The sequence below is a fragment of the Apteryx mantelli genome, chromosome 2, assembly GCF_036417845.1.
Source record: "Apteryx mantelli isolate bAptMan1 chromosome 2, bAptMan1.hap1, whole genome shotgun sequence".
Lineage (NCBI taxonomy): Eukaryota > Metazoa > Chordata > Aves > Apterygiformes > Apterygidae > Apteryx > Apteryx mantelli.
Genome location: NC_089979.1, coordinates 113,256,327 through 113,272,366, shown reverse-complemented (window position 1 = coordinate 113,272,366; position 16,040 = coordinate 113,256,327). Strand labels below are relative to the sequence as shown.

Sequence of the window (16,040 nt, the reverse complement as noted above, 5' to 3'; positions counted from 1 at the left end):
CTCTTAAGCACTATCAATTCTAGCTGGAATAAAATCAATTCAGTATTTTTCAGAATGCTCGGTCTATTCTCATTTCACTAACTCAGTGCTTTGATTCTGTTTTCCTCTGTGTTTCTTGCCTCTTGTTTGTTCCTTTTAAGAACAGGAGCCAGAGCAAAGTGAAGACAAACAGGGAATACCTAATGCTGCAGTATTATGATTGCACAGAAAGTACCCAAGGAAATGGAATAATTTTAACAGATCTTCATATACAGCGCTAAGTCATTATTGCTCAGTGGCTGCATGTGGTAGTGTACTGGTTCTCTACCCTAGAATAAGTACCAGTAAAGCAGCTACAGGTTATGGTATTGACTAAGTACAGATAACTAAGGAAATGTTTTTAAAGCAGATGGAATAACTGAGACAGAGAAGACAGGGATTACAGCTTTCTGAGCACAGATGGAGTAGATCCTACTAGTAAGTTTAACTCAAGAGTAACAGAAAAATTGAAGTCACGAGGTGGGACTTGTTTTCTTTGAATGGTGAACACAGGCTGATTTTACCAGCTATATTAGAATTATGGTTTTAGGCCAATTTTGAAGGAGAAAAAGAATAACAAAGATAAAAAGACTATATAAATCAAGAAAGTATCTGGCAAAAGACAAAAAGACTAAGTTTTACGGTGATGTTAAACATGCAGGGCAAATATGTACTGAGTAATAAAGATATGAATGGAACAGTCTCAGAAACATGAATACATAAAGGTTTATTTTCTCCATCATTGCACACAATTTACTGCAGTCAATGCTAATAGGAATTCAATGCACACCACAAGAGAGGAATACACTTTATGGATTCATCAAGTGAAGATTAAGCATATATTTAATACATAACATCCTAAAAAAAAAAAAGACAAAGAAAAGATTTTGATATCCTTACAGAGTATTTCATTCTGCAAATATTGCTAATGAAATCAGTTGAACTGCCCATGAAGTATGATACAGATTAATTTGAGTAAGGATAAGAGAATCTATCCCTATAAAAAGAACAAAGTATCCTGCTGAAAGAAAAATCTCTAGTACAGTATAGTGAAATTAAAAATATATATATTTTTTTCTCTTGTGTTAAAAGAAAGCTCAGCTGAGATCATGAACATGTTATTACCTACCTTTACACAGCATCAGCCATCAAAACAATTTAAAATACTGTCCCCAGCACTCCAAATATGTGCTTGCGGGATTAGTATTTAGACCTATTTGAAGAAATGTTCTTCATTCAGGGCAAAGGTATTATCACAGGGGGATCCAATTCCCCTCCTTGCACTCCCAAATCAATGGGAGACTTTTCACCAGCCCTTCTGAGCACTAGCAGATGCCAATGAAGTGGCCAGTACTAACAGTATGAAGTGGGGTTCTCTTTTAAAGCAGTAGTCAAAAAAATATTTCAGTTTGCTGCATTTCTATTGAACATGTGGAAGAAAATTGTTTAAAAAATAACCAGAAATATCCAGGACTTCAGCTGTAGCTAACTTTGCCTTTTAGGCTCAAATAAAACCAAGTACAAACAAAGTCTCTTCATGTTTTGAATAGTAATGCCATTTTGAATAGGCATTTCCTATTAACTCTAATCTGTGGGATAAATTTTGAGAAAAAGAAAGTCAACAAAAGAAATAATCCCCCCCCCTTTTTTTTTTTTACCTGATCAGCTGTGGTCTCAGAAGGAATTACTAGCACAATATCTCCTCGTTTTAAATTAAGCTCATCACTGTTAGCTGCCTCGAAATCATGTAGAACTTCAACCTAAAGAAAATAATACCAAAATAATACCAAACATATAGACATCATCTAGATGGAGACATTTTCCCAATAAAATTCTCTGTTAAATCTTAACTGCAAAAAAGCAATAGTGCTTTTATTTTTTTTTAGGTCTCCAATATATGCCTTCTTTATGCAAACATACGGCTATAGATAAATGTGTTCAAATTGCTAATGTTAACATCAATTAATATTAAAGTTTTCTACTTATATCCTCGGAGACAGATATTATTTAAGCCAAGTTTTCCTAAAACATTCTTTCCCAGGGTCACAGGATCTCAAGAACCAATCATACTGCAACACCACACAAGCACTGCCTCTTGGAGAATTCCTGTTACCCTTATCCCTTCTGTGTAAGGAACTTGCTTTCGTTCCTCACTGCCATCACTACATCTGTGAGACAGATGGCAGAAGCTAATAAGCTGGGTAAAGACTCGTAGGAATCTACGTTTCAGGACTCTTGCTTGTTCTGGTCGCTGTGTATTATTCTTGTTGTAAACATCCACAGAAATTAGAGCAAGAGGTACAGTACCAACTTCCATATGGGATCAAGGAGGCAAGTAATGGGAACCCTACTTTATGTCTGCCCTGGAAAGAACTCCCATTTGTTGCCAAATGGGATTCCCAAAATATCTTTCTTTTAAACTGGCAATTATCAAAATATTGGCAGAGTCATCATGTTATGGTGAACAGATCATTTTAACTAAATAGGTCTACCTCCTTAAGAGATGCAATATTTCAGTTTTCTCAAAGGCACAACTACTTCCATGGTAACACTGCAGTAATGAAAGAAAATGGCATCAAGAACCAGATGGCAGGCATATATTCTGCTTCTCCTTATTTACGTCTTACCAAGAGAGTGTGATGAAAAATAAAAGATGCACTGTGTCAGCATGTCTGAGTCAAAGTTGCATGATACTGTTCACCCTCATCTTAATGTTATTCTCAATGTTTGCTGAAAACATTGAGCAGTAGGAATAGACCAAAATGAATGGCATACTTGTGGAGTGCTATGGGACTAATTAGTCTGAACTATGCAAACTATAATAGGAAGCATGCAAACTTCATCCATCCTCATGGAGCTTTTCTCCAGCTCAGTAATTCTGAAGTGAGAAGTATTATCTAAGCACATTGTGAACCAAGCTACCTTATGGCTCTTGCCAGCCAAGGAGAGAATTTCTCTTACGTCTCATTAAACTTTTCTGTTTGATTACCTTAACGATTTATAACTATAACATTACTAAAGTCACGGAATGACATCTTAGCTTCATTACAATGAATTGTGGAAGATCCATGGATTGCAATAGAGCCAGAACTTCTACTATAGGTTTTCAGGCCAGAAAAATGCCATTTTATGATATTGTTATCATATGGTCATACGACACTCCTGATTCTCTCTGGCAGTGGAGTTTTATTCAATATATTCATTATCAATAATAATTTGGTGAGATGAAAAGGCTCCCATACTTGAATGAGTTCTACAGCTACCTAAGGATATGTGCAATAACAACAGTGTGCAGAAAACATATTTTCTCAGACTTCATATATAGAGAAAGAGCACAAAGGAAAAGCTCTGTTCGCGTGTGGGCATTTAACTAAGCCTCCTTTGGTCTCAGGAAACCATCACGCTGCCTGTATGCACAGATATATCCACAGAAGCCAGATTTGAAGAGGTATCTGAAGAATGAATGAATGAACACACAAGCAGACCTTAAAGAGAAAGCCAGGAGGCATTGCAGAAGCTGTGTCTTCTGCTGATGCAGGCTGATCTTGAGAAGTTGCAGCCTGGATTTCATCGGTGTGTTTCTGCTCATTGCCAACTTGGGAAGTTTCAGTGGGAGAACTGTCAGTGCCCTGAGTGCCAATATCTGCCACAGCATCTTTGGACTCATTCATGATGACTTCATGTTCTTCTCCCTCCCCCTCGTTGTTTGATGCTGGCTCTATTACTACTGAAGGGATGCTGCTGATCTTTTGCTAAGGGGGGGGGGGGGGACACAAAAACACCAGAAAAGCATTTAGTACTTTAATTCAAGTTGGAAAACACAATCGTTTATTTATTGTATGGAGTAAATATGACAATAGATGTTCTTATTCTACACAGTGTATTCTTACATTAAGAGAAGAAACAGTACTTGTGCAACAAGGTAAAATAGTAAACCCTTTTCTTTAATTTGACCAGTTCCCTTTATTCTTCCTAAGTCTACTTTCTATATTACCACAAACATTTACAGTAAATAATAAAAATGCTCTGCTATTGGTTTCCACTTCCAATGTGCATGGAAACTAACAGAGCTCCCTTCTCACTCCTTCTCTTAACTTTGATTGGGTTTGGATGAAGCCTCAAGTTCCAAGAGTCACTGTCCTATGTTTCTCTGGGAATTCAAGTCAGCAGGATAACAGCGATGTAAAGCTGGTGCAAGTAGGAAACATCACCTATTTTTTGTCAGATTAAGGGAATTAAGATTTCTCCTGATTTACAGCAATATAACTAAGAACAGAGAAAGTGAAAAGGCTCAGTAGAAAGCATCTGATCAGTCACACAGCCTAGGACATAAGGCATTTAATGAAACTTGTTGGAGAACTCAACCCTGGAAAGAATATGTTCATTGCCATTGTTCACTGCCAGATCAACCTATTCTGGTACATTGAAGAAATAAAACATGCAATAACAGAAGGGGGCAAGTGCCTGCCCTAGCTGCAGGGTCTGCTCTAGCAGCTTTTCCCTAGCTCCTCAGAGGTCACGGAAGAAAAGGCAGCAGGCTGGATACAGACACATAGCTTGACCATGATTTACTTAAAACAAGGTACTGCTATTGATAGGACACAGTGGCAAGAAACAAAAAAGCCATTACTTTCTCTCCCTATTTCTCCAAAAGACCGCCCCACACACTCTCCCCTTGTACCAGTAAGAGTTACCTGATACACATCAGCCTCCTTTTCTTCTTCCTGAGGCTGGTCACTTGCAGCAACACCCTCCTGTTCAGTGGTAGTGGCACCATCACCAGCTTCTGCTGCCACCACTGCACCAACATCTTCTACCACCGCAGCCCCCTCTGCGGTAGTTATCACCTAAAAATAACAGGAAAGAGACCCCTTTCAGGACACTAGATGTGGATATCAGCTGGAGAGAGACCACGGAATGGCCTCTGCTCTGCAACCTCCCCAGCTGGTGCCAACCCACGTCTTTGGTTTCATTGGGATTTCTCCTGATTTATGGTGCAGAACTGTGCTGGAGGCTGCCTCCTGAGCCTGACACACCCTGCTGGGTGTTGTTAGAGAATATTGAACTGAAGCTGTCTAGAATTAATTGCTTAGCATAACTTGCTTAGCATTAGTAGCTAAATTTGCTGAAGCCTTAGGCCTCAGGCTGTGAACTTGCTGTGAACTTTTACTTAGATAAGTAAAAGGGGGGCCCCAGAGCCGGTTCAAGCTGGAGGGATAAAGAAGTTACATGGACAGCAGGAGTAGCCAACCTTGAAGATAAGCAGCGGCCTGCCTAGAGACAATGAAGGGGCCCAGTGAAGAAGGGGAAGAACCGAGACCTAACTATTACTATTGGTCCAAACTATCGCTTAAGGGGTGGGGAATTTAGATTGTAAGGGTATAATTGCCCAGGGATTTCTTTGTTCGGGGTCCCTCTTCGGAGGCACCCAGCTCGAGCTGTAATTACCACACGTATGTCATTAAATTTTATTTTTCTTCAATCTGACTTCGAACTTCTGCCTCAGCAGGAACCTAGGGTCGGACCCTGTTATGGAGGCCGGCGAGCCTGATTTTCCATAACAGTGTGAAGGGCTAAACTTGCACAGTGAAGCTGATCAACAGGTGGAAGAAATAAGTTTATGAAACCTCACTAGGTACCTTTAGTGGAGTCCTCAGATGTCACTAGTGCAGTAAGAGTTTGTCAAGGCTCTTTCACTTTTTTTATTTACAGTGGGCGTAAAAGCTCTGGAAAAGGTTTGTAGAAAAGACAGGGAATGGAGTCCAAATCAGAATGACTTTATACCATGTGCTTTAGCAGAATGCTGCAGAAATTGATCTTGCTGTCTGATTTGATAAGGATCAACACTTCTTTCCTATTTATTGTATTTGTACAGCCCATTTCATTCCACTAAGGAGAAGAATTCTAATTTATATAAATCAGCTCTCAAATATACTACACTGAAAGGGTCAGACTCTCAGAGTCTGTCGCCATAAGTTACTGAATCTACACATCATCTTAGAATTGTATAATCATTTATTCTAAAAAAAAGATAGAAAAAGCTTTTGCAAAGATGCATAGGAGGTAGCAGAAAATGAACCTCACTATAAGCCTCAATGTTTAATGTTTGAAGGGAGGAAGAGGGAGAGAAAAGGAAAAGAAGGAAGGTTGGTCCCACTGAACTCAGGAAAGCTAGAATTCCATACCCAGCTATGGTGAACCATATATTTGCAGATATTGTTACCTGTATTATCTGATTTCATATTGAGAACTAATCCTACAAACCTGTTTTCCATAGGTCATCAGTAATACTACTGGTCTAGTAGACTACAGTCTATTAGAATTTCAAACTACTTATCTCTAGCAGTAATATCAAAATTTGGCCAGTTTTTCCATTATACCAGCCTTACAGAGGACAAAACAAACAAACAAACAAAAAAACGAGCCTGCTGCTGAGGGTCTGTGAGAGGACTAGGGTGGGCTGAGTGCCTCAACTTGTGACTTGAATATAGCTATGCCAATTTTCCAAATCTGAAGATCTGGCCCTGTGGCAGGATTTAGAAAGGGACTGGGCAATTCTTATGAGAGTTAGTTATAATTGCAGCTAAGCCAGCTAATATAAGTCAAGGGGAACTAATCGTGATGTTTTAGGGAATATTTTGATTGCTTGTGAAGTCTTGGAAGACTTTTAGGGATAGTAGAAGAATCAGTTATGAAAGTTACAGCATTAGAAGGACCGGCCTCCACTGGAAGTGGGATATCAGTTTAGTCTATAGCTTGATCTCTTATGGCAGCTCTTGCATTCAGCAATACTGTTATTTTAAGGAAAGCACAGGGGGGTGAGCTTACCAGATAAGAGACCTTGTGTTTATAAAGATATGTCATATTAGAAAAAAGTGTAAAGTTGAGTTTCAAAGACTTAGTCCTGTGGAGCTCAGGGGAGAGCTAGGAATTTCTTGTGTGTTTCTTGTTGGATCACACATTGGAATGATAAGCCAACACTGGAGAAGCAGTAGGACATTATTTCACACTGTATCAACACTAGGAGTCAGAGAAGCTAGGCCTGATCTATAATCCCGTCCTGCAGGTTCCTGCTGGTGTGATTCCACTGATTTCTGTGGAGATGTGCTAGTGTTGGTGAGGAGTATGGCAGTGATGACTCAGGCCTACAAGCCATTGCTTGGGAAAAAGGCAATTACGTGGATTGCAGGGCCTCATTCCCAGCACAAAACCGTGCAAATCAGTAGGGAGAGTTGCAGGCAGCAAAAAGCACTTCCTGGCCACACTTGGGTACCATGGAACCAGAGAAATGTCAACGCTGTAAAACAGCTGTGCAACAAAACTGAGCTTGGACAGCCTGACTTACCATGTTCTGCAACCAAAGTGAACAGAGATCAGTTTTTATGACGGTGCAAAAATGTTACAGAAATAAAATTAATAAATTTGTAACAAAGGAGACTGTCAGCACCTTGAGATACAAATCCTAAGTGATTAATGACAAGGAGTTACAATCAGTTTTTCAGTCCCTATTTCTATTCCTGCATTTAATGTGCAGCCATTCCTCCTGTACTGCTCTCTGTGCAAATTTGTACATATTGTTATAGTTTCACCTTAGTATTGAAGGATTCAGAGTAAGAGGTTGTTTTCTCACCTCTGAAAAAATGGAAGCAAAATATAACCATTAGAATCCAGGTATTCCCAGCTAAAGAGAAATGCAGTACATCACTGATTTTTTCAGTTGCTTTATAGCTTTGGTTTTAAAAATATCTAATTTGATGCTGGATTCATGCTTTAGAAAATAAGTACATAACATGATTAATTTCAAATATCTGTTTTAGTTCAGGACATATGCTAGAAAAAATAAATAATGAGTGAAAACTTTTTGCTTTTTATAAAGATGCTTATAGGAAGGACTAGGTAAACAAAATTATGGAAAGTGCAAAAGCTACTGGGACTCTATGCAGCATCTTTTCTCTTTACACCAAATGTCAATAAAAACAGCGTTATATCACCTTCTACCACACAGCTGCATTGTTCGCTACCATAAAATATTTATCACTCTATACTGCTGCAACAGGCAGTTTCTAAGATAGGTCTCCACTGTGTGAGATGTTCTGAGTGTTAGAACAGCAGGTATTGTAGCTGGGTCACAGTTATATCATATTGGCCTACATATTGATAACATGCAAGCGACAAAAATTTCTTGCCATTTCTCTTGCAATATTAAAGGACAACCACAGTCCTGAGGCTGCTCATATGTACCTCGCTCTCTTTCTCAGCAGCTCCAGGTGTCTCCTTGTCCCCTGCCTTGACACTGTCCTGTATAAAGAGGAAATATGGTCATCACCTTACTCATGCTGAGGTTATGGCTACAAAGAAATTGGTATTAATCAAGCTTAATGGAAGAATGACATGTGTGGGATGCGGTGAAATGAATGGCTGGAACTAAATGGAACTGCACATTGTAAGCTGAAAGATTCTTACCACCACTTCTCATCTGAAATAAAAGTAGTTAGAGGCTAAAAAACAGGAAGTGACCTTTTTCTTTGCTTATAACACCATAATCACACTGGAAGTGTTAAGGACACTGTTATTTACTTGTGTTATTAGTATTCTCATAACAACACCAGCTTTTACTTTTGTTATTAGTATTCTCATAATAACAGCAGCTTTGAAGAGCTTACTTTTCCTACTTACTTCTCCTTCTATATATGTTGGACTTGCAACTTTGTAAGTAAATTTTGAGCCTGTTCTGCAAACATAGCTAAACCAGATTTTTCAACAGAGCTCTAAGGGTGAAGGTGAGCTGTGCAAACCTGTGTGGGGGTTTAGAAGAGAGGCAGCATGGACTGCCATCTTTAGAAATCAGAAATTAATTATGAGATCACAAGTGTTCAGGCTCCAACTAACCCTTCATGCACCTTTAATTGTAACTCCAAAAATTCTACAAATTTCAGTCGAAATGGTTGTATGTTCCTTTTTTAATAAAAGGATGCTGAGTTATATCTGAACCTCATATCACTCACGTTTTTTCTAATCTAATCTTCTAGTATTCCCTGCAGTCACATCATAAGCCCTAAACATGTCCAGATGCCAGGGCAAGGCAGTTGCTGACAGTAGCGTTACTATGGAAACCTCTCACAGCTTTATCCTGTTAAAATTACAGTGTTATATAACCTTTTTTATGATTAATTCTTCCTTGAAGCTGCCAAGCCTCTGCTGTGGAGCCCTCATTTTTATAGCAGGTTTGATGGAGAGTGTAGAGTGTCTTAAAGAGAGTAACAAATATCAGCTGCATAACACAATTATTTCCTATTCAAGAGATGCACACAGCCACCCACAGAAAAAATCTTTTTTCCAGAAGAGAAAAACACAAATGTTTCTATTGCCCATAAAAGCTATATATTCAACTGCATTTCAGTAGATAAACACTTCCTATGCTTTTACTATTAAAAAGTGCTGAATTTCCGCCATCAGCTGTATTTCTAGGTCAATTCGCCTTCAGAAATGAGCATCATTCTGCACTTTATAGTCAGGAACATGCCAGCCCCAGGCCTTCTCTTAGTAATAATCCAGCAATATTCTGTGATAAGAATCCCATCAGCCCAGTTCACAGTAGTAGTTTGGGCCTCTGTATAAAGTTTTTTGTTTTGTTTTTGAATGTTACAAGGACTGTTTTCCAGGCTAGCTAAATGAACAGTGTTGGTGAGAAAGGGGAAAGTAAGTAGTTTCCCTTACTTCATGACAAATCTTGCTCACTAGTCAAATTAGTAGCATTGCTCTTTTGATTTGTTGGAAGTTGGTATTTTGCAGATGGTGGGGGTTTATAAGAGAGGCATGGTAGCACGGATTGTGCCATTTTTAAGGCATGAAAGCTCTAGTAAAAAGAATGACTAAAATATTATCTGACTAAAGTAACACCCTGGTTCCATAGATGAGTAAAATCTGCTTCTGCAGACTTCAGTAGAACAACACTATTTTATATCAGTTGAAGATCTGCCTCGGTTCTCTCCCATCAGTTAATCACTCTTCTATATCTAACCATTTTACTGCTCTCCCAGATTACATGCTCAGCCATTTGTGCACAATGAATTGTACCTACAGTGGGATTCAGCCATAATTAGATACCCTCAAAGCTGAAGGCTGTTTCTTGGCCTCTGCTGTACTTGTTCAGTGTCTGCAAAGAGCTTATCAGGAGGTAGCTCCATATATGTTTATACACAGCTTTGAAAATCACAGTATTTAGCTGAGTATCTGACTGCTTTAACGGGAGAACATCAGCATCCAGGCAGGTGTCAAACAAAAAGCACAGAAAGGCTCTCTCAGAACTAACGAGTCAACGAAAGTCAAAAAGCTGATCTCTGAGCAGTACTATGAACTTCAGGCATTTTATCTCACATGTAAGAGAATAAGAAACGTAAATAACAAAATTGCCTAAGCTCTCACTTTAATATACTGTGCTCGTCATCTTTCTCCTCAACTTCTCTCTGTTCTAGAGAATACTATTAGGTGGCATATCCGACATTCTCCTGTGAATGCAGCAGGACAGGTACACTGGGTTCAGCAGCATCTACCAGAAAAGCTCCAAAAATACTCATCTATGCTTCAGGATTTAGCTGAAGTTTCAATGTGAAAGGGGCGAAAAGGTACTATTATCTGAAAAACAAATCGATCAGTCATTAATGCACTATATTCTTTAGACTGTATCCTTTGCATTTCACATCTGCCTTTGGGGATGTTACGGAAAGAGGGAAACAAAACTGTTTGTGTGCAGAAGTCCATGCAACGAGGGCTTTACCAGGGCTAAACTGGCTCTGCTAGCACTGTTAGGGTACAATGCAAATGGCCATTCTGCTCCTTTAGTTGCCAAACATTTTGTTATCCACAAAAAGAAAAAAAGAAAATTAGAAAAAGGATCAACTGTTGCCAGCTACTAATAAAAAATTTTATTTGTTCCATGGCAGGTGAGACCTGAAGGACCAATACACAAACATGCAATAAGATCCCATGCAGCAATTTATGATGAGCTGTTGTAACGAAGTCTTGCCAATATTGTTGGCAATAATGAACTATGAAAAAGTAGCCACATCCAAAACTCTCATAGCAGGAAATAAGTACCTTGTCCACTGGGTCATTCTTTCCCAGTTTAAGAGAAATCCCTGCCAGAAAATTTACCCCTAAGCACCTACAGTGAACAATGCATGTCATGAATTTTCTGGCTTAATGTGATTTGACAGGAAATTTACTAAAGAAAAAATAAACTGACTAGTGGCTGACACTACAAACAGGAAGTTACCTAAACCCATAGAAGATTCCCAATGTGAAAATACCAACCAATATTTTGCAAATCCACTTTTTAAGTAGACCCTCACTTATAAAGTAAACAAATGCAGATCTGCTGATGAGAAATGACATGTTTCCATGTTATTTCCTTAGCTTCGATCGTATTTCCTCATCTTTCATCATATTTGTCATCAATCCTAATCTTCAAAACTCTTCTTTGCAACAGTTCCTGGAAAGTACTTCCTGAACTAAAAACTGCTGCTCCTACAGGACCAAATTAAGAATGACTATTTCAGGCATTTTTTTAAAATCAACACTTTCAGCTTATTTTCCCAGAACCCTCCTTCCCACTTTCTCCCCCTCTTTCCCTCTCTCCCCATCTCTGATGACTTCATACTTGAAAAGCAACAACAAAAAAACTCAAGAAAAACCTAATCAAAATTGTTTAACTTACATTTAATGCCTATGGTCTTTCTCCTGGACTGCTACTATATTGCCTGTCTCTTAAGCTCTATTTCTTTACCTCTTTCCCAATAATTCTGCAATTCTTTGCCTCAGCTAGACCACCTTCTGACAGAACATGAACTAAGAACTCTACAGTGACATTCAGGCAGCAAAATGGATTATCTGAAAAGGTCATGTCAGTCAACCACTGAATGAGCAGTATTGGAGCCACAGCCCATCATTTAATTAGCGCTTAAGACATGCAAAAAATTTTATGACTTTGCTTTGTCTTAGTGCCATATAAAAAGGAGCTGGCTTCCTTTTAGTAAAATAATTTATTGCATAATTTTTTCTTTATGAAATCCTTACAGAAAATCAAAAGAAAACCATTTAGAAACAACCTTTTATGTTTCATTAATATTTTTTCCTCTGCATTACTTTCTGTCATTCAGTCACCTGAAGAGCAGAGCTCCAGACTAATGACTGATTTCCCATCCCTTTTCTATTCACCTTCCCTTCATCCTTCTTTAGTCCAAACTATCAAATTTACTCTGACTAGACATCAGACATTTGGGAGAAGAGTTTGACAAAAAGTTGTGCCTCAGACATGCAATTTCATTGTTAGCCTCTATATAGAGTTGACAAGTTATTACTGTGACTTATATCAATTCAAAAGAAAACACACAGAAGGGGAAGAGCTGGGTCTCCACAGAGCATGCGGCCTTCTTAGTTTGGATGTGTGAGGGTGTAAGAGGATGATCCTGAGATCATCTGCTCCAGTGTGTACCATGGAACTGAATAAAAAGAGAATGAAAAACTTGAATACTCAAAAGGAAGGGTTGGACAGAGACAGGGAGTATCTCCCTTCTCCCCCAAAGTCCTCCAGAACAGCCCACCCAGCACTGTCCCCCTTTCCTTCCACAATAGATTTTTTTTTTTTCCCCTCTCTCAGTCAGATGGCAGCAAGGGAAGAATGATAACTAGGCAGGTGCTAAGGCTAAAGTTCAACCTGCTTTTTCATATCCTTCCCACTGGATAACATTTTTTAATCCAGTGGTACAAACCCCTGAAGTATTGATTGACACCACCCAGGCAAGCTCATCTATCTGTATGAGATGTCCACATGTATGGCAGGTGTCCAGTACTGACATTCTTCCTATTTCCAGAGCAATTTCTATAAAATATCTGTTTCATCTTCTCTGTGAGAAGAACAATTTAATGTGAACTGAAACAGTGACGAATGAAATAACTTGGTCTGATTATGCAGAGAGTTTAAACAGCACTTTCAGTTTGCGCAAAGGTTTGAGGTGGTGATGTATGCCTCTGAATATAAAGTATATAGCAATCAGTATGAGCCCTGTGTACATTTTTAGGTAATATAACTGAATATTTGAAGATCTGACTTCTTTTAAAGAGTGAAGTTTTATGCAGTCAGAGTGCAGAAACAACCCAGGGCAGGTATTTACTTTTTTCTCCAGCAGATTAAAAAAAAGAACTAATCCATCTCTTATTAATAGGAAACATTGGACAGGAAGCAACCTCCTGGGTCACAACATCCAATCTGCTGTTGTCACAGACACCCGATCATATAACCCCAGTCATAATCGGCACTTTGAAACCTCTTCAGGTTTTGTCCCCATTACTTCAAAATGAAAGCTGCGCCAGAATCTGATTGCTCTAATGGGGAAAAATGTTCCGATTTCCAGAGCACATGTATTTCTGAAACGTTGAGCATATGGGGATACTCTCATTCCAACACCTTTCTTAAGTTTATTTAGTTATTTTTCACTCTACTGTTCATCCCACCGATGAATGTGTAGACAGCACTAATCAGCAGTTGTTTGGTTAGACAAGTCGTCTTCCTCCCACCTCCTCTCACTAGATAAGGTCTCTCATCATCATGCTAGTAGCACTGCTCTGCTCTTGCCTCATTTAAGTGAGTCTTTAATTAAACTACATATGTACTCCAGAGCCTTGCACACCAACACTAGTACTTCCTTCTTTCTGCTGCAGACAGCTCACCTAGTATTACATGTGGCTTTTATAAGGATCCAGCACCGCCAGCAGATAATCAGCCTCCAACTGGCAGGCAGAGCTAGTGAGCCCTTTACCATATTAACTGCTTCCAACCATTTGCAGATTGTCCCTCAGTTCTGCTTGTATGCTATCCTAATGCTAACCTTCAATATTAATGACACTACCCAACCTGTGGTCACTGAAAAATGTCATCAGCAGGCTTGCAGTGTCTGAGCCACTACCATTAATAAAAATGTTGAACAAGATCAGCTCCAGAGACAGATACATGAGATGCTACAGTAGCTGCACACCTGATAATCCTTCTTCTGATGCACTGCACTGCCACATCCATAGGTACTAATGACTGATTTTCTTCAGCCAGTCTGCATCCGCTACAGCCTAATTAATTGCTTCCCATGTGGCAGTGTATTACATGCTTTACTGAAAAATACCCACCTTTAGGAAAAAGAGGGTATCATCATCCCTACTTAACAGATGGAGACACGGGGACTTGCTCAAGGCTAAAGGCAGGTTCAGTAAGGAGAACCTTGTTCTACTGGGAACATGTACTGCAAAGTGTGCTCAATTGTCAAAAGCAGACTTATGAAACATCCACTGACTTCAGTGGCAGAGGAACTGACCCAGGAAACAAATCCTTTTTCTGTCCAGTTTTACACAAGGAATCTACAACAGTCCTCAGGTTCATTCCTCAGATTCATGATTCAGTAAAACAAACTTTGGGGAAAATGAAATAATATGGAGTTATTTTACTCACTCTTAAGAAGGAATGATTGCCCTTTCCTGCAACAGGGGGTTGCCTCTGAGGACATCAGCTCAAGTTCCCCAGAAGGGGCATTCTGCAGAAGGCTTATAACTGTTTAAAGAACAGGAGCTGTGCAACTTCATATTTAGTTGGCTTTACAGGAGGTCACTACCTCCTGAGATTTGGTCCAGCAACTCCTGTACAGATTATAACAGTGACCAACACTTTTTACAGACTCTGAGCAAGGTTTTGGTGTCAAGAAAAGCACTGACACTGTTGGACTGGTAGCCTGCAAAAATAGATGCATTTTTCTTTCAAGGTTTCTTAGTCTGTAGGTGTCACCCACCTACAGGACCTTGTGACTGTAGTAAGTAGAAGCTGGATAAAAAGAATATTCACTGGGATACCTGTTATCAGAAAGGGATACCTGTTATCAGAAAGGGAACCAAACAAAAAAAACAACAACAAAAAAAACAAACAAAACCCCCCCACCATCTCAGTGCACCTCTCGATTTATAGCGATACGGGATGTTCTGGCAGAGCCTATCGCTTCTTTCCTCCCACTGTTTCCTGAATGCTGACATCTCAAAATCTCCAAATTGGTGCTTTGGAGTTCCCTCCTCAGCCAGCTGCTGGCTTCTAAAACCATGAGACTTGTAGATATTTACATTACAATCACTTTTTGCTGGTATTTTCATGCTCAAGCAAGGACCATAAAAGATGTACACTGGCTTAGTGCTTACAGCTCAGCTTGAAATGAAATGGAAAAAAAAACCAAACAAACGCTAATAAGGTCATTTATAAATGGCATCAATTCTTTCCCCTTCTGAAGTTTGTCTGGAATCAAACAAAATGTGAAACCACAATCATTCAGCTGAACTTCAGTCTAAAATGCCAGACTTGAGAGGAATGACATTTCAGAGTTGAGAGGAGCACACATGCTGGAAAGATATGCTGTGACGCAGGTGGGTGCTGGGGACACCAGCCAGGGGCAGATGGTGAAGAATGGAAAGGATGGCTGAAATGCAGCAGGCACATTCACCATGGTGAAAGGTGGCTCAGATGAGGCCCGGGAGCACGTGAGGGATAGGTCACTCACCACAGCCTGCTCTGCTGGCTCAGTGGGCTCAGCGGGGACGGCCTCCTTTTCAAGAACAGCAGCAGCAGGGGTTTCCTCAACCTTGGGTTCCCCAGGTGGAGCTTCTTCGGCCTCAGTCTTTTGTTTTATTGGTTTTTAAGTAGACAGTGGAAAAATCATTGAAAAGCACGTGATTATGGGGGAGGAGGGGAATGGGAACTATGCCCGTGACAGTGCTGCTTCACTCACAGCTGCCACACTACAGGCTCAGTCCTACAGGACTTTGCTGGGAAGAGGACAGCAGTGCTTGGCCTTACACCATCCCATTAATGCTTAGCAGCTAAAGAGTGCTTTCATCCCCAAAGGGCTTTATGTAAACTGAGCCAGTCCCTACATCCCTTCCTTGCAAGGAAAGAAAGTCTTACCCTCCTGAGTCACAGAAAGGGGCCAGGGAAACAG

At 39.7% G+C, this 16,040-nt stretch overlaps 1 protein-coding gene across 1 annotated transcript in view; it reads right to left on the bottom strand.

The window, feature by feature from the left end:
* Window positions 1–749: 749 nt before the first annotated feature.
* AMPH (amphiphysin) overlaps window positions 750–16,040 on the bottom strand; it is a 48,665-nt gene continuing 33,374 nt past the window's right edge. Inside the window, exons 16-21 of the mRNA XM_067292178.1 lie at window positions 15,603–15,719; window positions 8,260–8,316; window positions 4,713–4,865; window positions 3,504–3,770; window positions 1,677–1,778; window positions 750–876 (exon numbers count right to left, since the gene is read on the bottom strand). Of these exons, the coding sequence (XP_067148279.1) occupies window positions 862–876; window positions 1,677–1,778; window positions 3,504–3,770; window positions 4,713–4,865; window positions 8,260–8,316; window positions 15,603–15,719 (711 nt within the window). The 3' untranslated portion in view covers window positions 750–861. The remainder of the gene's footprint in view (window positions 877–1,676; window positions 1,779–3,503; window positions 3,771–4,712; window positions 4,866–8,259; window positions 8,317–15,602; window positions 15,720–16,040) is intronic.